The sequence below is a fragment of the Ammospiza caudacuta genome, chromosome 6 (assembly GCF_027887145.1).
Source record: "Ammospiza caudacuta isolate bAmmCau1 chromosome 6, bAmmCau1.pri, whole genome shotgun sequence".
Classification (NCBI taxonomy): domain Eukaryota; kingdom Metazoa; phylum Chordata; class Aves; order Passeriformes; family Passerellidae; genus Ammospiza; species Ammospiza caudacuta.
In genome coordinates, this window is record NC_080598.1 from 49637027 (window position 1) to 49661566 (window position 24540).

At 40.3% G+C, this 24540-nt stretch overlaps 1 protein-coding gene across 2 annotated transcripts in view; it reads right to left on the bottom strand.

Annotated features, from left to right (window-relative positions):
- Window positions 1-24540, bottom strand: part of CCDC88C (coiled-coil domain containing 88C) — a 95687-nt gene that overhangs the window by 31942 nt on the left and 39205 nt on the right. For both annotated transcript variants that reach the window (XM_058806767.1, XM_058806766.1), the window contains exons 5-12: window positions 16717-16775; window positions 15040-15123; window positions 13623-13763; window positions 12736-12920; window positions 12125-12206; window positions 11501-11659; window positions 5125-5271; window positions 2609-2753 (exon numbers count right to left, since the gene is read on the bottom strand). In XM_058806767.1, coding sequence (XP_058662750.1) covers window positions 2609-2753; window positions 5125-5271; window positions 11501-11659; window positions 12125-12206; window positions 12736-12920; window positions 13623-13763; window positions 15040-15123; window positions 16717-16775 — 1002 coding nt within the window. The remainder of the gene's footprint in view (window positions 1-2608; window positions 2754-5124; window positions 5272-11500; window positions 11660-12124; window positions 12207-12735; window positions 12921-13622; window positions 13764-15039; window positions 15124-16716; window positions 16776-24540) is intronic.

Sequence of the window (24540 nt, forward strand, 5' to 3'; positions counted from 1 at the left end):
CACCAGTGTCTCCCTCTGAGGTGCACAAGATCCACCTGGATGAAGACTATTGCCGTCAGTCTTACAATTTCAGCTTGACTGCTAAGTAAATACTTGGTTAAAAACAGAACTCATTTTCACAGACAACCATTAATACCTTCAATAAATAGAGTACTATCTGAACAGCCAGCCATCTACAAAGTTGCTTACTTTCTTAATTCATATTAAATTTGCTTTAGTCATGTAGGGAGCGTAACAAAATATACTGTGATACCATCTCATACTTTCATCACAGAAATAAACTGAGGCAGAAAGTAAACCTCTGCTAAGTTTTTGCTAAAACAGTAAGGTGGTGCACTTCCAAGAGCTACTGAAAACTCAGGTATTCAATCACATTCAGTTATAGAAAAAATTCTTACACAAGAGAATTCCAGTGCTTATCATTATAGCTTCTTCATCAAGAGTATGCTGAGAATAATTTACTCCTAGGTATCCAGGCATGGGACACCCATCAGAATGCTGATCTGAGAAGTGTCTGAAGTAGAAATCTCAGAACGAAATATATACAAGTCTTACAACAGAGATGTTGTTTTACTCAATGCTTGTAGATCAAAAGACTCACTACCTCTCAGCCTCAAATCCATCACCTGAGCCTCACTGCTCTGTTAATTTCTCTGCCCAGCATTTGAATAATTACAAGAGCAACCTTCTTGTACATATGAAATAATTGCTACCCATCACCTCAAAATCACATTTCATATGAAATTGACTTTAACACTGTCTTTAAACCTAAGAAAATTAGTAACTCCTTCTAAATAAGCACTACAGCATACTGAGTACTTTAAGCTGGCAACTTTCTGAGATTGGTAACATTCTGTTTGTCTCTTTTGCAGAGCATCACCTGGAAAGCTTTGGTCAAGTGAAGACTCAAATACTTAACATTTACTAACTAAATACTCCAGGTGAGTTCTGTTCTGAAGTCCACCTAAATTACTTTTTCTCATGCTTATTTTTAAATTTATTTTTAATAAAAAATACCAAACTAGCTGGTAAAATCTTCTATCTGCCACCCTTGCAGACTCTACTTGATAGCCAGGAATGGGAGATTTTCCAGAAGAGTTTTGCAGTCTGACTCTATTTGTACAAACAAGCTGCATTCAGAACAGCAACATGGATTGAAATAAAACTTCTTACAGAGAATTACTGTAAAGTCAGAATAGCACATCCATTAAATAAAAGTACAAAGTTAAATGTTCTTTAAAAAAAAAATCCACTTCCTTCACCATTTTATTTTCCTACTGAATACAAATTTATGGACATTCTCAGTTCCTCATTCTTTTTCTTTGGTTAATCAGGGAGCTTCTGAAGCTCCAGTGCTAAAATGCTACACATCAGTGCAGTGCTAAATCACTCAAGCAAATTTTTCAAGTTATGTTTGATAGAAATTAGTTAATAAGAGGTAACTAGCATTCCTCCTTTGATTACATCAACAGTGAAAGCAAATCAGGAAGGGAACAAAACTTGCTATTTCAAACGGGCCATAAAATTTAGATATTTTTATATTTTCCTGAAATACTCTTGATCAAAATTTTTAAGTTTGGAGAGAACTGTGCTTTTCTCCCCACTAACACAATGAGCAATATTGTTAATTTCAAAGAAGCAGTAATAGAGTGACATTCATTTCTCATGCTAACATAACCTGCTTTGCAAGATTATTATTTAGAAGTAACAATTAACTAGCCATTAATCTTAGTGAAGAGAACCCAGATCCCAGACAGCAAGAAGATTTCAGAATTGGTGTCAGCCACACACACAGCTGTTTTACAAAACAAAGCTATTCTAGACAGTTTCACTGAAAACTTAACATCTGCTTACTCTAATTTATTCCTTTGTCTTCAAGTTCAACTGTTCCTGGCTCACAAAGCCAAACACGCAAACCTTAGCAAAATAAGGTGAATACTCAATACTCAAAGCTGCATGTTGAATTAGAGGAAATAGTTTGTATTTCCCCAGTTCCACTTAGAATTGTTATTTAGGCTGCTGTAATAGACAGAAGAAATGCTAAACACAGGAACCAAAGCTAAAACCTGTCCAGTGAAGAAAGAATAAGCTATGTTTGTGATAGCTACGGAAATCAAATCAACCACTCAAAGAAAAAAAATCAGCCAGTTATTTTAACTGCACACATTTTTCAGTATCTTGTAAAAATAAATGACTTCAGCATACATTACTTCCTGGGACTTAAAGACCACATAACTGTCTGTATTAACTGTACTAAAGAATACTAAAGATCACAGACTCCACCCAACCATTCAGTTAGAAATATTCAATGTGACATTTCTGCTGTGTCATTTGCAAAGCATTCTTTATTTTTTAAATTTTATTAAAGTGTAATACTTAAAAGTCATTCTCTCAGTGATGAACATAACAAAAGGAAACATTTTGATGCTTTCAAAAGAGAGTGAAAGGAAGAGGAATACATTTTAGAAGTTCAAAAAAATGAAGGTCGAAGTCAAGTGGCTGAATGAGAGAAGCTTTCCAATCTTGGATTCAATTTCTGTTCCCAGTGAACCAATCTGTTTATTCAGCAACAGATCACAAACACCACAGCTACCCAAGTGGTACTCACTATCTGCAAGATCAGTGCTTTTAGACAGCTGTTCTAGTTCCCAGCCTAGGTGTGCAGACTCGTTCATGCTCTGTTTCTGTGCAATCTCCAAGACCATGTTCTCCTCCAGCAGCTCCTCAATTCTCTTCTTGTCCGTGTCCCGGTCCTGTGCAAGACACACGTGAATGAAAGGGTGACTCTAAGTCTGCAGGCTGAGCTCCTGCAAGCACAGTGCATGCTGAGGGTAGAAGAATCTCCTTAAACATTGGGGTTTTATAATGAAATACATCTTCAGCATTACACGGCTGCAGTGGGCCACCTGTATGAGCCACAGAAAGCAAAGCCCAGCTGGCCCTGTTGAGCACCAGCTCTGGTCCATGATACACTTGGAGAGAGGGGAATGGCAGTGAGAACTCACTGGGTGATGACAGGGCCATTGCAAGCCAGGATTACTATGGCAGACTGGATTGAAGATGTCTCCAGAGCTAAGCTCCTCAAACACATGCAGCATCACACTCTGACACACTAAAGTTCTTCAGACAGAACCTTGAATTCTGCAGAGCTTCAACTCATCACATCAAACTTGGACACAGTCATATGGATAAGCAAGTAACACCTGCCTCCTAATTTTAATCCTAACTCCTGAAACAGACCTGGAGAATGAATCTATTGTTGCTTCTTGTGACTATTTGGGCCATTTGCTTTTGTGGGAACTGAAATGCTGCCTCAGTGGTTCTCAGCTTTTCAGAAACCAAAACTCAAAAATTCATCAAGTCACCAGAAAAGCATGCAAAATCTCCAGCAACTTTGGAGAAGCTGAGCATTACATGATCTTTATAATATCCTGAATCATAGAATCATAAAATGGTTTGGGATGGAAGGGACACTAAAGGTTATGCAGTTCTTCCCAAGGGAAGGGACACTTCCCCACTAGACCAGGTTGCTCAAAGTCCTGTCCAACCTGGCCTTTAACACTTCTAGGGATGAAGCACCCACAACTTCTCTGGGAAACCTCTTTCAGTGCCTCAACACCTCACAGTAAAGAATTTCTTCTTCCTACTATCTAATCTAAACCTACTCTCTCTTACTTTGAAGCCATTCTCTCTGGTCTTATCACCACATGCCCTTGTAAAATGTCTTCCATCATCTTTCTTCTGGGCTCCCTCCAGGTACTGCAAGGCAGCAATTAGGTCACCCTGGAGCCCCCTCTTCTCCAGGCTGGAAAATCCCAATTCTCTCAGCCTTTCCTCACAGGACAGGTGCCCCATCCCTCTGATCATCTGGGAGACCCTCCTCTGGACTTGTTCCAATAGGTCCATGTCCTTCCTGTGCTGGGACTCCAGAGCTGGATGCAGCACTGCAGGTGGGGTCTCAGCAGAGCAGAATGGAGGGGTAGAATCCCCTCCCTCACTCTGCTGATCATGCTGCTTTGGATGCAGCCCAGGGCACATTTGGCTCTCTGGGCTGTGAATGCCTATGGCAGGGTCATGACCAACCTCTCACCCACCAGCACCCCCAAGTCCTTCTCAGAAGGGCTGCTCTCATCTGTTCATGCCCAGCCCATGTTGATACCAGGGGTTGCCCGACCCAGGTGCTGCACCTTGAACTAGATCTTGTTCAACCACAGGAGATCCCCATGGGCCCACTGCCTGAGCTTGTCCAGGTCCCTCTGGATGGCCATCCCATCCTTCAGGTGTGTCAGCCACACCACTCTGCTTGGTGTCACCTGCACATCCACTGACAGTGCACTTGACTACTTTGACAATGTCATAAATGACAAATATATTAGGTAACACTGGTCCCAGTATGGATCCCTGAGGGACATCCCTAGTCACTGATGTACATCAAGATTTAGTCATCCCATACAGCATCCTCCACACTTTTATTTCCAACAGAACCCGTTGAAAATCCTCTATAGATAAACTACAAGAATTCAAATCATGGTGGGATAAGAGGAGGACTGTTAAGTAAAATACAAAAGATAAAAGAGTAGTTATTATTTCTAGTAGGTTTATGAAGTCCAATGTTTGTTTGTAGACAATAGTCTCCCACTTATTACCTTTCCTTATTTATGAAGCAATAAAACATATCTCTGATTTACACATAAGCAATTCTAGAATTTTGTGTCTTTTACAGTGGTAATGGATTCTTAAAGACTCTGCAATGGCTGGGGATTTTGTTTCCAACAAGAAAGACTATTAGCTAGAGTAGATTTAATTTCCTGATCTAAGAGACTTCTACTTAAACAGACTTTAATATCTCCATTAACAAAATGTGTGAAAGCAGACTGTATTATAAAATTGTGATATACCTTCTGCATAAAAAACCTTCAGTCTCATACAAAGTAGCACTGGCAATAACTACACTGTTAACACTGCACTATTTCAAGAATTCATGTGCAGAAAGTTCAATCTAAAAACCTCTTCAAAAGCACTATTGATTTGCCTGTCTCTACCAGTTTCTGTGACTTGATTTTGTAATGTAAAGATAAAAACAGAAGTTTAAGAAATAAGCATAATGAAAAAGAAAGTGCATACCAGCTCTACATCATGAAGTTTGGATTTCAACTGTAGATTTTCCTTCTCTAATTCATGTAGCTTATCACCACGAGCTCTTGCCATGGTTAGCTGTTCTTCTAGCATGGCTTTTGTTTCAATTAATACAATGTTGTCTTCTCTTAATTCCTAGGGAAAAAAGTAACATTATTAATTTCTTACTGACTTTTCATCAACCAAGTGATTTTAATAAAGTGACATTGCAAAAAAACAAGAAGGAAATCTGACATGTTTCATAGAAAGACTTTTACTTAATATTTTAATGAAAGATGATAGTATTTTTTTATTACCTTTGAGTCACTATACAAGTAAATCTAATATTTCTTAGAGTTTTTTCCTGAATTTTACAAGCTTAACAGATTCTTTGCTTCATACAAGGCTAGATCAAAAGGTGCACACAAAAGAGCAACTGTTCAATTCCACTGTTATAATTCCTTTGCCAATTCATCATAGTTCCTTGTTTTCCCAGCTTCAAAACAGATTATTTACTTTCAAGGGATGGGGAACAGTATCCATCAATACACTCAAGATCCACATTCCTGTTTCAGTACACTCATGTGCAAATGTCTGTTTAATAAAGTTTATCTCTCTGTCATGAACAGAATTTTAATTCACTTGAACAGCAGAAGTTGTTTTATATTTATCACTTAACACTCCCTGCCACTTCCCCACTACACACCTGAGCATCAACTGCACAAGCCATGTCACTTACTCATTAGAGCTTCTGGATCTGGTTTTACAGAGTAGAAGTTTAATTTATTCTTTTGTTGTAGCCACAGCATTAGAAACAGGTGAATTACACTGCACTGCAACTGCTCCTTTGCAAACAGCAAATCAAATGAAACTCTGTTCATTCAAGTATCTTATTCTGGAAACATGAAATATCCAAAGCATGAAATCTGGCCATGAAATGTTGGTCATATTTTAAACACATTTATCAAAAATGTCTCATTTTAAGCTATAATACCTCACTGCTAGCTTTTACTTTAGTTGATCCTCAGATAAGTCTTGAGTCCAAGATATATGTTCTATTGCAGGAATTCATCAGCATTTCAAGATTAAATGGATATAGTAAGGAATTTTCCCCAGATGAGTTACAACTGGGCAAGAAGCAGATTAATTCTCTACAGAAACTTCATCATTCTCTCCCCATCCACTCTGCTGTTCCAATGAAATATACAAAACCAGAAAATGTGCAAACAGGACAAACTGCTAGACAAGTTTATTCCTGGATAACTGACTCCAAATGTGATGTCTCTGCTGACACAGTGTTCATGTCTGGTCTCTCAGACCACAAACATCCAAACCAAGTAGATTCCTGAAAGATCATGAGGCATGAGCAAATCACTTTCACAACTTAATCAGTTACTATCTTCTCCTTTTTGGGGTGTAATCAGCCTTAAGAAGCCTTATATAAGCTCATTTATTTAAAAAGTAAACAGAAAAGAAGGAAAAAAAGACAGACAGCTGTAAAGAATTAGTTAAGAGTGTCTGATGACAGCCACTCCCCCTGCCTTTTGGTACTACAGGGGCCATCATTTAAAAGCCTTTCATAATCAGAGTTGTTTGTTGCAGCTCAACTGTATATGGCATAATATGGAAACTCTACCTCATGCAGTACCCTACTGCCCTTGATCTCTCAAGGGTCAGCTACCAACTTGCAAATCATGAGAGTAAAAATTCCCCTACTATAGTAGCATTAAAAGGACAAGTATGTCAGTGTTTGTGAAGAGGTTCATCTTCAATTAAAATGTCTGAGTATGCAAGTAACTAAAATAACAATAATACTGAAACACTAAGGTTACAGAACCTGCATTTTGGGCCAAGTCTGATCTAACAGGGTCACTTCAGGGTGGGCAAACTTAAAAGGCTGACACTGAACAGATGACAGACCAGAAGTACATGGCACAAAAACTGCTGGGTGTTATGGAAGCTGCCAGAATATCTGTAATGAAACTGCAATGTGCCAAGAGTTTACTTTGCTAGATCACCACACTCAATCTGGACCACAGCCCCAAGAACTGAAGCGGTGCCTGACCTCAAAGACATGACCTCATAACTATCCTTAAAACTGCCTACCAAGCAAAAACTAGTTATTTTAGTGTCTCATCAAGAGCCAAGCTATGTGCCAAGAGCATACACATATGCAGGCTCTGGTACAAACCACAAACCAGTGGGAGCTGCACTATATGGAAAACTGAAGCATTTTCCATTGAGCACTCAGGATGGGCAGTCATGCCAGTTCAAAGTAGTTCTGATGAAATATTAAATAAATAACCAGGTGGAAATGCCTGCTGTGATGAGGTAGACATTGCTCACTCTCAGATCTGAGGTTGTCTTAATACTGAAAAGTTCATATAATTTAAATAATTAGTCCATGGGAGCTTTCCATGGGAAGAAAAGCTGTCCTAACTAACACATGTCAGCACTAACATCTCCCAGAAGTTGCTGGAATAACACAGCTGACCTAAAAATCTAACTGGCTACAAATCACACTTGTTAGACAGTCAGCAGGTAGTGGTCATGGGGTGGTGCTGCTTCCACTGGAATTAAAGTTCCTTTTAAACCAAATTAACAAATTCAAATATAAAAATAGCCAAATATATAATTCAAATATAAAAAAAACACATTATTTTAAAACTATAAGGTTATTTTAAAATCAGCAACAAAAACATTTGGCTGTGGATTTTGTTTAATACACTGGCTATAACTCAGCTTTTGCACTTTCTAAAATGAATTACATATTGTGGTTTGATGCCCTATCAACTGTAACTTGAAATAGCTTTAACAATGTGTACTGTGCATTCAGATTGTTATAATTAACTCTGGGGATAAGTGGTTGCACAATCAGGGTGTGCTGTCACTGGGTAACATTTTCAGAAATTTAAGTAGCAATGAGAGTGTTTAAATCTTAAAAAAAAAGAATTTTCACATGCATCTGGCCCAATTCAAACCCTTGCCTTCAGGCAGTTCAGAAGCTGTTGCTACTGAGCCATAACAGTTAACATCTTGTGACAATCAAACATTGAACACTCATATGACAACATACAAGACATGCTTTTGCCTTTTTTTTTTTTAATTGACAAGAGACTCCTCCCATCATCCTGCATAGAAATTTGATTATGATAAGGAGAAAAACTGGGCAAGGCATACTGCTTGGCCTTAGAAAATAATCTCATCTCATGGAACAACAAAAGGTTCAGTGGAGATGATCCTGGAAGGGAGCTCTGCACTGCAGAGAAGCACCTCTATGGAGGAAGCCCAGCACTGAGCTGCTCCCTCACATTCACAGTTGTGACCTCGTTAAGCAATCCCAGCAGGAAGGCTCCAGAGGACATTCATGTTCCTTGAATGATGGTTCAATTAAAATGTCACTCCTGAACAATTTGCCAAGACATAGAGAGAAGGAGAACATCACACAAGCTTTAAATGTGTTACATTGGCATACAGATTTCAACCTTTTGCACTCCTCCTGCAATAACAGGAAGGAAAAGATTTTAAGAGCTCATTTAATACTTTCTGCATTGATGCACAACATTAAATCCTCTTTTTCTTCTCACCTACCAATCTGGCACTGCTTATTAACAACCCTGTCAAGACCCTATGAGCCCTAAGGTATCACATTACCACAGAAAAGCAGCTGATGCTGAACACACCTACATTTTCACTGTGTGCTCTGGATGATTTGTTCAGGTCTTAAGGGTTAGTAAGAGCTTATTAAGCCATTGGCAACCAGTAAATGCCATTAAATAAATAATTACTGTACTGTCTAGAGGGAAAAATCTCTACCATGTTATATCCCTGAACAAATCTAAGCAGAGACTATACTGACCCCAGACATTAATTCTTCTTTCAGAGGGGCAGAGGACTTGTGTCAGATTTGACAGAAAAGTAAGGCCCCGTGGAAAGCTGGATACTGGCTAGTATGCACAGTCTTTGTGCTACTCTGTGACCATAAAAACACAGAATAGGGCCCTGTGGAATCCTCTGAATGCACCAGCCTGAGACCAATGGAGTTTGCCTGCTGCTCAATGCTGTCAGTCCATGGTTGGATTCAAAACTTGATCTATGATGCCAGAGGGAGTGGTGAGAATGTGAAACTCGATGTCTATTCTAAACCACACAGCACCCTGCACACAGCTGTGCAATCCTGTTGCCTGTTAGAAAAGCTCAGCTCCTACAAATGTGACTTTTGCTAAAGGTCACACTGTGGCTCCAAATTAGACATGTGCCAGATCAATGGGAAATACTCCTGGTCTCACTAGTGTATTTGTGCTGGTTTGGGCTGGGGTAGGCCAAATGGCTACCATGGGGCTGTTTTACATTTGGCTGAACACAGTGTTAATAGAGATGTTTTTGTCATTGCTGAGTAGAGCTCACACAGAGCAAAGGCCTTTTTTGCTTTCTGTGCTGCCATGATGGCAAGGAAGTGGGGGATGCATGGGAGACTGGGGGGAGACACAGCCAGGGCAGGTGACTCAAACTGACCAAAGGGATATTCCAGACCATACAGCATCATGCTCAGTATATAAAGTGGGAAGAAGAAGGAAAGGGAGCACATTTGGAGTGATTGTGTTTCACTCACTTTCCAAGTCACCATTACATGTGATGGGGCTCTGTTCTCCTGGAGATGGCTGAACACCTGCCTGCCCATGGGAAGCAGTGAATTAATTCCTTGGTCTGCTTTTTGCTTTCCCTACTAAACCATCTTTATCTAAACCTGTGAGTTTTCCAGCATTTACCCTTCCAAGTCACCCTCCAATCTCTCTGGTGGGGAGTGAGTTAGTGGCTGCAAGGGGCCTGGCTGCTGGCTGGGGTTAAACCATGACAGTACTGCAGGGAGGTATCCCTGGAGAGCCAGCACTGATCTCTGACATTCTCCAGTTCCACCAAAAACTGACAGGATGGAAGAAAGCAAGGAGAGTTAGAAGAAATTTGAAACTAACATGAAGGTCTCTTAACTGAATGCTATGTTAAGCAAGATTAGCAGTGCAGGACATGAACACAGCAGTCCAGGAAACTGCTGGCTCTGAGACAATCAGGAAAGCTACAGCCTTGATCTCAAATGAAGGAGACACAACATCTCCTCTCTGAGCTCCAGGTAAATTATCTGAGCAGCAGGCACAGCTAAGCACCTCCAGTGCAGAGCCAGAAGGGAACACCAGGATGGCTCACCGATAGCCAGTGTGCCAGGGCAGAGCATGACTGATTTTCCAGCTTGAGGGAGGAAAACAGAGAGGCAGAGCTTCATTCTTCCTAATGCAAACTGGGAATTACCGAGAGGCAGGACAGGCTTTTGTAGTCTATTACTACATTTAATAACCATCCATTCTAGTGAACCTATTCATAAGAAGCAGCAGCTAGCTGCCCCCTTAGGTTAAAGAAGGGGAAAAAATAACCTACAAAGTAGAGTTTATAGAGCAGAAAAATAAGGTCTGTGCTCTCAGCCAGAGGCCTGGCAACATCACTCTTCTACCTCAGACTTGGAATTTTATCTAATTATAGTGAGGCTGTCAATTACTGAACCTCCATTTGGTTCAGCAGCCTGGATATTTATTTGACCTTGGCTGAAGTGTTTTGTATGTGGATTACTGGGAGTTTTGGTGTGAATTCCTCAAAGAACTGAAAGAATAGAAAGTAGGAGCAGTCCTACCAAAATTTAACATCAGCCATGCTGAGCCAATGAGTTTGGCCAGATGATCTCTAAGGTCTTTTGCAACCTAATTCAATTAATAATTCCAGGATGGGCATAGCTGCAGGTGACTTAAGCAACTGAAATTACTGCTGCAACAAAGCCACACACTTCTCATTGACATACCCCACTCATGGCACTAGGGAGGATCCAAATTTTTTCTCCTTTCTACAACAAGTAACAGTTGCAAAAAGGAGTTGCTAGAATTTGTCATCTGAGGTCATCCTTAAAAATCTTGACAGATGCATCTGCTCCAAAATCCTAAGGAAAAACACCCAGACATTCACTTAAGTTATAAATGCTATTTAAAATGTTTGTCCGAGGAACAACTTTGGAACAGAGGGAATTTACCTAAAGCTAAACTAAAGATCTGGACTCCAGAAATACCATCCAGAAAAGGTCTGTCTTGTTTAGCCACATAACGGTGAACTAAACAGAGTTCTTTAAAACTAATGTGCATTTATTTTGTGTGCACCAAGTACTTCCTCTACTGAAAGAAGTTTTAATAATGCTCAGTCAATAGCTACAATGCGTGTTATGAAACTTCTACTTGCTCTGATGCTCTGCTACAGTCAGCTCAATGACAAATGACACATGAACCAGTAACACAACAAAAGCCAAACATTAAGGATTACTCAGCAAATCTTTCTCCTAATTTTCACTTGCCTCCATGCGGGCTTTGTAGAACTCCACATCATGAAGTTTCTCTTTGCACCGAACCAGCTCCATCTCCAGCCTCTCCACGCGGTTTGCCCTCTCCCTCAGGGAATCCAGCTCATCCCTGTAGGCTCGGGCAGAGCGAGCATCTGAGGCAAGGTGCGTGTTCTGTGAGGGATAAGCAGGGACAAAAACCTAACTTAATACTTGTTAGCATATACTTTAAACTTTATTATTTTTTTTATGCGTACCATCAGTAAGTAAATACAAACAGTATTCCTCTGGTTAAGGAGTAAGTATTCTCCTAGTAACCAGTAAATTCCTTACAAGACAGAGAGGTTTTTCAGCCTGTTGGACCTCTGACATTACTATGCCTGATGCAGCACACCTGATGCTGCATAAGCATGCAGGCACTACTAGGCTACTTGCAAGCTGAAGAGATGAGACTGCTCTCAACAGTTAAGTGGGAAGCATAGCACTGCTATGCCACAACCATAATCTTTAAACAGCTTGCTGGACTAAGTTGATTTCCTCATTATAAAACAGACATAGTAGTAATTTTAGCCTCACACTGAAACAGGATTTTTTTTTTTAAATAGGGAAAATTGTCACAGTAAAACGAGCCCATCTCACCTCTTGCTTTATTTTTTGCAGCTCTAGGGTGAGCTGCTCAACTTCATGTTTAGAATCTGCAAGCTGTTCAGACTTCTCTTCCCTGAAAAGGATTAGAAAAATCTTAGTAATTTTTTTTCTTTCCTGAAACAATATTGATTATATAGACTGCCAGGAATCTGTAAAGGAAGAGAAAAATCTCCCAGCATATTCTTTGTTATGACAGCTTCATCATTTTCTCATGGTACTATACACGTATCATGGATCCGAATTTGCAACCCCGTTTTTATACTAAGTTCCTGTGTTCAAATCTCACTGGTGCACAGCTGTCATTGATAGCTTCCACTTCAGGTTAAAAAGCAGAGCTGCCAGCTGGTATTTTGAAGGGGGGGAAGAGAGAGATGAGACACAAAAAGAAGAATGTAAGTAGCCTTCACTCTACATTTAAAGGCCAATTATGAAAGAAGAAAAGATCGAACACACTACTAGCTTCCTACTGCTCTGATTTAAAAGGTGTGATTCTGAGAGCTCCTATGGAAGCCAGTGTATTGGAGTCAACAGGCTCCTGCACCTTCAGGATGTACAAGACTTAATATGCAAGTCTCTCGAAGCACAAAATAATGGTGACTTACAGCTCCTGACGGATTCTTCTCAATTTAGCCTTTGTGTCTGCCAGCTCGACTGCAAGGTGCTGCTTTTCTTCATTAGAAAGAGGGTTTGCAGGGTTTGGGGAAGAATCTGGACTTGGTACTTTCAGAGGGCTTGGTGGTTGCTGAGACTGCAGATAATCTCTTTCTTGAGTGAGATCTACAATGACCTGGAAATACAGAAGACTATGTAATTCCAAGAGATAAATAGTGTATTTATACATTGTTTTAAAAATACCTAAAAATTATTTTTAGATTTGGGAAATTACTCATCTGGCATGATACAGAATTCAAGCAACAGCCAGGAGTGAAGGTTTCACAGAAGAGGAAAGGAATCTCCACTATGCTCCAACTACTAAGACATTCCCCTTCCAAAGCTCAAAATAAGTAGTCTGTTTCCCTTGAAGAATTCATAAAAACCTGTAACAACTAAGTTTTAACTAAAACAATTGCAGTCAAAAGCATGACAGAAGATTAACAGGCTAAAGAAGAGGAGAAGGCTTCTCCAGAGATCTGAAGGGAAAGGAATTGATGAATCACAAAAACTAGAGAAGACAATGGAGCCCAATGGCTAGATGCCAATGGAGAGACTAGCAAGCACTGCCTGAATGACTGGACAGACATGCAGAGACATTTGGTCTCCACTTCATGGAGACACTGCTCAACTGCTCTTTACCAATCATTTCACCACATCTTAGTGCTTACACAAGAAGCAATGAAAAGGCCAAAATCTTTCTACACATTTTCAGAGGTGTAGTAGAAAGGTCCAGAAGAAATAGAAACCTAGTGCACAAACAAGAGACAAGAGAAGGAATGGAGCCCACAACTGCTGCTTCTCATGAGCTCTAGATGGGAGAGATATGTCCTCATACTTCTGTGCATTCATCTCTCTCATCAATGAGCCTCCTGAGGTGGAAAACCATATTCCTGGAGAGAGACTCTAGTTCTTCTGGGGCCATATCTGGGAGCTCCAGCCACTGCAAGTCAAAGACATTCTCCTGATTGTGAGTCACCTAGGAATAGGAACAAAAAAGTATATCTTTGCACTGGTTGAGCTGAGAATTTGTTCACCATATATGCAGCATCCCCCCACTTCTTCTACCCATAAATTAAAAAACATATCCATTTTACCAAATGCAGGCTGAAAATAATAAATGCAACTACTTTAACTGTAACGCTACCCAGAAATTTTTGGTATTTGCATTTTTTATAATTATTGTAACTGATTTTTAAGAGTGATCAGATAAATATTATGATCAATAGTATGTGCGCTCACACATTAGAAGTGTGCAGCTGACTTACTGACCCAGAGGTGATTTCCACACAGAAGGGACTTATTCCCCACTGGACATTACTGAGAAGAACCTCTGATATCAATGAATTTGCAATTTGCAGCTGATACAGCTGGGAGGAGCTGTATCAGCTGCAGAAATACCTCTAGTTGCTGCCAACTGTATCTTTCAACTGTTACCCTACCTAAACTGATTTACTCTGAATCATTTAGCAGAAACATCAGGCATGTCTCTCAAGCTCAGTTAATGACTATTCCAACTTTTGCTACAACCATGTGCTTAGCTCATCACTGCTTTTTTCTTTCCTAAAAAATGAGCTATTTTTTAAATGTTAAGAAAAAAGTTCCTATCTTAAGACTTTCCCTATTTGTTCCTCAAATTTGAATGTACCAGGCTTTCTACACCTGTATGCACTGACCCCTGGGAACAGTCAGCACACATTCCCAGTGAGGGGCACTTCCACTTGGCTCACCAAAGAGACCTTCTGTAGTCTTTGGTAAGTCATTCCTTCTTCTGAAGCATTAGAAACCCAAGAATGTTTGTCATTGGATCAAAAACCTTTCAAAACAGAGCATATGCTCAATTTCAGCTCTTCAAGATCATAAGATCATCTAGCTCAGAGGTCACTGTCTGAAGCAAGTCACTGGGCAGGCTGTGCCACCTCCCACAGGGCTTGGGGAATGTGCAGCTTCTAAGACACACATACATTTTGTCACTATTGCACATGGATCCTTACAACAACTCCTTCTGCATAACCCACAAGTTGCAAGTAAGGCATGTACCATTGCATCTCTTTAAAAGACCACTGAGCCAAGTAATGATCCCAACACTAATAATTTTCATCTTACAGTTTGAGTGCAGCAGTATATTTCATTTTCTTTTTGGTGAAGTTTACGTATCCACTATGAAACTCCAAGCTTTAACATCTTATAGCAAAGATGTTAAGTCAAGGGAGAGAGAGATACAACACCAAAATACACAATACTAAGAATCCTACCTCTTGAATGTGTGACACAATGGCAGCTTGGGTTTCAATATCCAATTGTTTTATTCTGTCAATAAACTCTTCTTTTCTTTCACACTGTTAAAAGAAAGCACATCCTGAAACAGTGCTACATACCCTAAACTTACTGCTTAATTTTTCATTTAAATTTTAAAAAAACACCAAACTCAAACAACCTACACTGCTAATAAAAAACTGTTCAAGATCTACACTTTGTCACACTAGAAGGTATAACACTTCACTGCGCCATATGGAACATGAACCAAATTATGCATTAAATTATTTAAACGTTTTAGTCAGTACAATCAAGGCTAAGTTAAATGGCTGATTTTGCTCTTAAAAACAAGTTCAACATGCAAGAGGTGGGGAAACAGCCAGAGGAAATCATCACAGCTTCATTAATGGAGCTGCACAAATGTAAACCTTTATTCACACTGCATCATTTAACCTGTCTTGCTGTTTGCATTTTGTTTGGTTTTGGCAATGAAAAGAGATGCATCACTTTAGATACTATTTACATCAACACTCAGTTTTTGTTTGTTTGAATAAATCAACATATGCTTTAGATAAAAAACAAGAAACATTCTGGATAAAAATGAATGACATTTCAGACAAACAGATTTTAGTAAATCTTTTACTTAAGGCTTTAGAAGAGGCAGACATCTGCTATCTCTATATCTGTGATTGTGCACTAAGAATGTTATTGTCTCCTAGTAACAACAGGGCACTGTGAAGAACTTTAGGAGTATTTAAAAGGGTGTTTTTAAACTCATTTACAGTGTCCTTCTGGGCCTGGTTCTGAGACTCAACCATTAACTTTCTTGGGAAGAATCTCAGACCAGCAAATGAGGACTGAGGATGCTCAGCAGCCAAAACAATTCTTTGTGCTGCAATGCAACACTAACATAGTTCAGAGCAGCAATACATAGACAGCTTTACCCTGACATAATCGAGCTGACATAGCTGAGCAGGGTAAGTGTCCCAAGGCAGGGCAGAACCACAAGGCAGACCCACAAACAAGGTCAATTATCAGCAAAGGCCTGCCTGCAACCAGGCCATTGTTTACTGCCTCAGAGGTTTCGTGTGCAGAACACTGATTTCTTTATCTGGTGACCGCTGTGCATTTCTCCAGAGTTTCCCATATACATTGTCTCTCTATTTATTTAAACAAATGTCACATCAAGATCCCCACACTAATATACAAAGTATCTATTAATCTGGTATTTTTGACACATAATATTAAATCAAAATATTGTGCAAATAAAATCATGATTCATTAAACAAATGTTTAGACTTGTTAAACTATTTGTTTGGCTTTAACATGTACTGTTCCACTTCGTATTTTAAAACAGTAAGAAAATAAACCAACAACAATCTTGATATCAAGAACACTGTTCAAAACTTATCTTGTCCCACTGTGTTATGGAAGTTTAAAAGTACACATCCTGTGTCTGATTAAGCACTGGCAACAAATTGAGGCTACTGCTATCACACAATGTGCTTCCTCTCCCCTGCATTTCTTTCTTTCACATACTGTGTTTCTCACAATTTAGCTCATGAGCCATCTTGAGCTCAGGATTTGCTCAAACAGCACTGATCTTTGGGTAGATTTTCTCATTCCAGGAAAAAAAAACAGATTAGAAAAAAATCTTAATTTCCGTGAATTATCACCTGCACAGCACATCCCAGAACCAACAACAGCAGCTTCTTGATTTCATCCATACTTTTACCTGGAGAGGAAAAAAAAGTAATCAGTACATATGTGAAACAGATAAGTACTTGCAAATGATCCTCTCCAAAATATGTGCCTAAAACAAAACTACCTTTGAACAAGTGCCTGAACAATATATATATGCCTGTTATAAAGTTACCATATTTTCTACACAACAGTACAGTTCTTATGGATTAGTTTGAAATCCCAAATCCAGCAAGACTTTTTTCACTTGATATGCTATTCTCACCCATAGTTTTCTAAGGCTTTTCTGATCAATATATCACAAAAAAAATTCCTTTAAATAGTTCGATGCATTTGACCAGTGCTTGTCTCTTGTGCTGTGATTAACAAGTGTGCAAAAATCCCAACAAACCACCAATAGCTCTCCCCCCTCCAAAAAACCCCATCAAAATAAAACAAAAACACCATGGGCAAGGCAAAGGAGGGTTACTCACAAAGAACTTGCCCTAAATTCTTCTGTAAAACAGTTGCCACTCAGACTTCCCGAAGCTGAATACCATTCTGTGCATATAAATTCTCTCTGAGAGATCGATGTTACAGCAAATGAGTTCTGTCCGTTGTGCATCAAAGGCTGTTCACACTTTGAAGCTAAAGCCCATGTGGTAGGAGGGCAGAGAATGAGGGATGGCTGAGGGACACTGACCATATGCTGGGGGCCCTGGGGAGAGCAGCCACAGCCCTGCTGCTGCTGCAGGGAATCCTGCTGTGAGCAGCAGCCCTGCCTGCCATTTCCCACTGTTAGCAGAGGGAAAGCCTCAACTTCCTCAAGGGGAACTGGTGCAGCTTAGAACCAGCTTGTTTCAACAAAATTTAAGTGGACTGTTGGATGGTGAAGGAAATTATGTATGTCAAGGTTAGACAAAGGGCAAGACAAAGAGGGCAAAAGGAAGGCCAGGAGTTTCAATGAGAAAATAAAATATCTTTACAGAGCTAGGTTCAGAAAAAGCCTGTCCTCATCAACACTGGGGGAAGATGAGAAAAGAGAAACAAAGAAACCAAACAGGCCACATACACATTTCTCTCATCCCTACATATTTGCATTCTTTTTGAGTGTGTAATTGTGGGACTAACGCTGTCATTTATACCCTGATTTAATTGGGTACTCAACTGTTCCTATCACTAAATAGATACTAATTTCTGAGTGCAACTGTGCTCCTCCACCAACACCATGCCCTTGTGAGGCTGCCCTGGCAGACAGTCAGAGGCATGTGCAGGACCCAAGGCCAGGGAAGGGGAGTTAATCTGACTCATCAATTGAGCTGCCACAGCCCCACAGCTGCACAAAGGCACTGACCTAAATTACCACAGGGGCTCTGCCATTCCCACAACCTTGCAAGCCAGCACAGTCATGTGCAGGCAGCTTAGGAACTAATTTGTTTCCTGATTTCCAAGCACACAAACGTCCTAAACCAGTCTTTACACATACTTACAAAATTTTCAATAACTTTTATGTATGTTCATCTTTATAATGACTCAAGAATGCCCTACAAAAATCATCAGTAGACTGTATGCATGAACACTACAATTCTCAATATCCAGGTCCTGCATTAGTAACCATTAAGATTCTGCAAGCAGAAACTCTTCTCTCCAACAGGAACAGCCATCTTTAAGACATGCTAGCTCACACTCCACCCTATAAATATGAGCTTATTCCCCTGCAGAATATTTAAAAACTGGTTTTGAAAGACATACAATCATTCTTACTCTTCTTCATGCAGCAGCACACGAGGCCTCCTCTTTCCTGGAAAGTTACAATTTAATTTACAAATTCCATTTCAGTCTGTGAAAGTCTGATTGTTCTGTAGGAATCTCAATAACACAATCTTAAGGATAGACAATGACACAAATCTTCACCAACAGCAAAAAAAAAAATAAAATTGTTACTTCATGAACAATTCCTTTGAGGGCCCTACCGGGAGACTATTAGTTCGGTCAGAATGTATTTTTTCAAGAAACTGAGTTGTCAGTAGTTTCAGTACTGGGTTTTATTCTACATCAGCTCTGAAGCAATACAGACCAGGTACTAAATGCAGAGCATGCCTGTGGGACACAAAATCAAGTCATTAAGTTACGGAGACCAAGTGATGTGAGCACGTCTCTCATTGACCTAAACTTACTCAGGCAGAACATCTCCATGGAGAGACTGAAGGAGTCAGACTGCTTGCACTGGATCATGCCAGACACAAGATCTGACCCTTGTGCACTCTGGGCACCTTCATCTGTCAACCATAAATTCCAATGTGTGCACCACAGCATCCCAGTTCTCCTTGGGGTGAGCACAATGACATGAAATCACCCATTTTAGGAAACACCAGGGCATCTTCCCAACTGTGACAGCACCTGTACCATCCTAAAGACAACTGAGCTACTTAAAGCCATTCAAACCACACCCTACCTCTCTGCACCAAGGCTCTGCTATTTTCTCAGAGATAACAGATGGACATTGGTGTTGCCACATGATCCTGTGAGGTGAAACACCTTTGGCTATTACAGCAAAGTAACTTACCAAGGTCAGCCCTGGTCTCCCAACAGGGACAGACCTTGCCTGGAAATAGTGAGGTCACTTTGAGCAAGACCTTACCCCACTCCAGTCCTCCCATGAGGAAGTGAAGTGGAGGCAGACATGGCAATCCATGGCAGGGATGGACAATCTGGAAAGTTTGGACAAGCTCTTTTATAGAAAAGAGTGAGAAGTTAAGACTTGAGATAATCATTAATTACTAGTTTCTTAATGCTTTAAACATAGCATTTGGCAGTCTGCTCTCTCCCCTGGCAGCTTGCAGCGAAAATTTAGCAGTCAGGATTATTCCAAGGTTTCCTTTCCAATAAATTTTTCTATGCTTGGCAGACAAGCTACATCATGTAATAAAAGTGAGTCTGTACTACCCACTAGAAGCACTTCTAAGGCCACACAAGTGTTTCAGAAGATCATGTGTGATTGGAAGTTCCATTCCTTGGGCTTTCATTCAGAAGTTGTTTCCCATGGGGAGGAGACTGTTGACATAAAGGCACTCCCAGATCACTCATTCTCAAGCTAGGTTTGAAGAACATTTTAAAGCCTTGTACAATAACACTATTTACAGAAGATTCTTAGCAAAAATAGGGTACGAGTATGAAAAACCTCTCTACCAACCTAAAGTGCTTTAGAGAGAGTTTTCAATTAAACTTCAAAACAAGCCAGGAAGGGATTAATTACCCCTCTATCCTTTCATCTCATCCACAGGAGAGCTGAGCTACCACACACTTCAGTGGAATGCCCAGGTTGACAAAGTGAGTCAGAAGCACTTCTAGGAGTATTACAGAGTGCTGGACTGAAGTTCTGCACTCCAGACAGTGCCTCTGTCCTGCAATGAATGCTAAAGAAAGACAAGTGACCTTCATCCCTGATTCAATCATGCCTTCTAAACAGTTCTCATATTTTTCAAAAAGCTTGATTTGCACCCATTTATAAGATGGTAAAGTTCCTTGTGCAATCTCATAAGCAGGAACGTGCTGTCTCCCCTCTGCTGGCTTGCTGGGATGCCACAAATCCTTCCCAGACAGCTGGGAAGAAAGTCTAAGTCTACTAGTGCTTATCAGCTGATCTCACCACGACACTGTCCTCCTGAGACCTGGGACACAAACATTTCTGTCTAGGGTAGCTCCTTGCAGAGAGGTACCCACAAGATAAAGGGACAAGAGTCAAACTATCTCTTAAACAGAAAAGTGCTAATTAAGAAATAAACAGGTTTTTTTATTCCTTTTCTCAAAATTCCAGGGCAGTTGCTTCTCAGGCCCCGTGTTTGTGCCGCAAGGGAGACAGCCAGGCACCTGGAGCAAGCCCACGTGCTCCCAGCCGTGAGAGAGGGAGGGCCAGCAGGTTTCCTGGAAAACAAAGGCAGGGAAAGCCCAGACACCACTTGTGCAGCCTGGGAGCCTCCCTGTGCCAGAGCCACAAGATCCCTCTGCCCTCATGGGGCTGGAGGCTGGGAAACAGATGGCAGCACTCAGGGAGAAGGCGGGCACAGGGATTAGGAGATGCAACAACAAAAAAAGGAGGATCAAGGCACAGAGAGAACACAAACAATGATAAAAATGAAGGGGGGATGGGAAGATATCAGAGGAAATGGGAACAAGGGAGTCCAAGTAAGTGCAATTTTGGGCATGTGCTGCCAGTTTCTCCATACTTCTACTCTGATGTTACTCCATCCAGTGCAGGAGAGGGAGTGCCACATGCAGCAGCTGGAGGGTGTGCAGAGAATGTGGGGAGGGTGAAACATGCAAGTGCTGTTTTCCCAGCAAGATCCTCAGTGAGAAAAGTTTGAATGCTAAATTTACACTATTGAGGCAGTGTTTTGTTATAAACTTGGTATTTTATGAACCGCTGTGACTCTGGAGGACTGTGAAACAAAATGAGGAAGGAAACCACACATGAAACATACCCAAGTGAGAGTACACTTTTACAATATTAATGAAAACTAGATTTCTATAGGTACTTGTTAGCAGGGACTTTGGGGTCCTCTCATTCACAAACTTAACATGGGATTTGAAAAGTGCATATAAATAGCAAAGTTCTCTGAAGGGACAGAAATGAGCCTATTTTAGGCAAGTAAAACCTCATTTCCATCCTTGATCTTAAACAAGCTAAAATCTCTCCCCTCTCATGATTATGTCTGCTCCAAAAGATTAACTGCCACATATTTCCAAGTACACTCACTAGCTGTGTAAAATTAAGAACGTCCAGAAATGGAGAATTTTTTAAATGTATCTAAATTGAGGTTCCCAACCATTACTGATATTCCCCATGTGGCCACATGAATGAGGGGCCATTTATAAGGCATGCTAAAACCAGACATAATATGGAAGAAGTGATTACAGCAATGTCATAGATGATAAGTAGGCTGATGATTCTCTTATTGAACACAGGGGGATTTGTGGTGCAGTAATGAATTGAAAAAGCTGTTCAGCGAGAAAAAGAATTGAGGAGAGACAGAAATTAAGATTAAATTTAATGGTAGTAGCTGTCTACCACACAGTGCAGTGAAGAGAATAAATCCTCTGACATCAGCTGCATTATTCTGCAAGTCAAATTCCTGGGAAAATTTTTTTAAATCCTTTAATTAAACTTTCAAGTTTATTTTTAGCTCCCTATATTCTAGAACAGAGTCAAGCCTTAATATTCTAACAAATATTTCTGCTATTTTTATGCCCTTAGACAAATAAAGTAGGTAAATTTGCCATGACCTGGAACTGTTTAGAGGACATGAAAGCAAGTAAATAAAGCTCACAAACCCAGCAGACATGTACCTTTTCCTATGCAAAAGCCCAAGTGCTACTGCATTTTTTGTGATGGCAGTTCTGTTTTTCCAATAATCTCATGTTTAAAGCAGAGCTGCAGAAGCCCTCAGCAGTCCCAACTGGTGAGTGCCAAATGGAAGCTAAATGGTAAGAACAGCATTCACAGCCTCAGAGCTGTTCAGTTTATCATTTAATGCCTGTAACACCCTTTTGACTGTGTTTTAGAAGGCAAAAGTAAAATTCCTGAAAAGTGTGCATAGCAAAACATCACACAGGCTTGTTACAAGAAATAAGTCACTGAAATTTTACACAGTGCATCACATCTAATGGCTCTCTGGTCTTGGACCTGTGGAGACAATACAGTCATTAAGAGACTTCCCAGCTGAAACAGTACAAAGCAATGCTGGATTTGTTCCAGGAATGTGACCATGGGATTGGTTCTTCTTCCTCTGATCAAGAGGGACCCTTCTGTGAGATAACTTAGCTAAAGGATTGGGAAGGCAAAACTGGGATTTCATCACTGCCTCACTAAGAAAGAGAGAATATCTTTGTTTTGCTTGTGTTTCCCCCTCCCAAGAGTTCCTGCATTCCTCTGACTCCTCTCTGCACAGACAGTAACAAAGACATCATCACCTGATCATCACAGCCTATTCCTCCATTCAGCTTTTTGCATCAGCTTTACTCCCTCTGCCTCAGCCACCTCATTCCTGTTCCCCCTTTCTGAGCTTCCCATTAGCTCTCAGCCAGGTTCTTCTTCCTGAGGGAAGTTCCAGTTCTGCACTTCTCTGACCACGTCCCCTGCACATCTTACCAGTGAATGCCTGCCCAACACTAAGATTAAGATGAGTTTTTCAGACACTCTCCTCCTTAAGTACATTCTTTAAAGCAAACACATCTGGTGTCTTCCTTTGCTCACCACCTAGTCTGTTGTGTCTAAGCTGGGACTGGTTCTCCACAGTTGTTAGATAATACGACAAGAAATTTGGGGGTTTTTGTACACATACCCCACCAGTTTTAGACGTTATAATCCAGAAGTTACATTTTTACGTTTTTTATCTTTCTTCTCATGTTCTGTCCAAATAATGCCAGTGATAAGTCAGCAATGGGGAAAATAAATTTTGAAAGATCACATTGAAAAAAAAAAACCAAACATACCCTCCCCAAAGAAAACAAAACAACAAAAAAAAAACCAAACCACCACTTTTTAAAAGATCTCAGAAAGAGAAGAAAGTTTTCTCACTGTAATTAAAGGACCTAGAAGACAGCAACACATGTATGACCAAGTGTCTTTCCTACAAGAGACACAGGGACTTTCATCAAAGAGAGATCTGAGGCGCTGACAAAAGCCAGCAGGCCAATGATAGCAAATTATAGCTGAATACAGGACAGCTTTCAAATGTGCATTTTCCCAGGAACCAAAACTGTATTTACCATATCATGAGTCTCCTGCCAGCTGTTACTCAGGAATGGCTGTGACAAGAAACCAGCCAGCCTTTCCCATTGACACTTAGCCAGCAGAGATACTGCCTTGCTGGCCCAGACACTCCTATTCAGAAGCACTCCTGATGCTACGGAGCCCAGTGCCCATATGACTGACAAGAACAAAGCTCTTGTCTTTTGACTTTCTTCTCTGCCCATAACAGTAGCCTGTGCAGCTCAATTAACACCTGCAGACTTTATTCTGCTTGCTGAAGAAGTGGATTTCTTACTCTCAGTTTGATTTTTACACGACTATGTAACAAGTAACAAGACTATGAGATTCAGGGGTTCAACACTGGCTAATATTCTTTTCTGACAAATGCTTTTTTGTACATATACACTCTACAGCTCCTAAGAGCAGCAAAATAGAATCTTCTGCCAAGGTTTCTGCCATTTGTTTATTCTGGAGATGCTGATTAGCATGTGATTCTCCATCACTGCTGAGAGGTTTCATTCAGTTTACCTTCTTTGGTAAAAACAAATACAACGTCCTTGGCACTAGCACTGGGCTTAGGGAGAGAAAGAATGGGCATGCAAAAAGAAAAAAAAGTAAGAAACACAGAAACAAAACTTTCCATTTTGGGTATGCGTTTCAAAGAAGTCAACTCAATTTTCAGGTTTTTGCTTTCTTTTGTCTCACCAAAAGCACTGGACTCTGGACATGAGCTTACTGGCTTCCACCTTACTTCTGATGTGATACTTTGTGCAACATATCACTGTCTAAACAAGACAGTCAGACAAATGTTTTTCTTTTTGTCCATTCTCTTCCTCACTTTTTCCTGGTTTTTCCATATATGTATTTTTCTCTCCATTCTCATATTTCTTCTCACATTTCATTTGCAACATTTCCTTCACACCTTCAGGCAATTCTGCAAGACTCTGGTGTGTATATATACAGCAAAAACTAAACTCATTATACAGGCACACAGAACACCTGGAGGACAGCACATCTTTGTGCCATGGCAGACTACATCCTGGGCCACTTGCAGTAAGGGGTGAAGGGA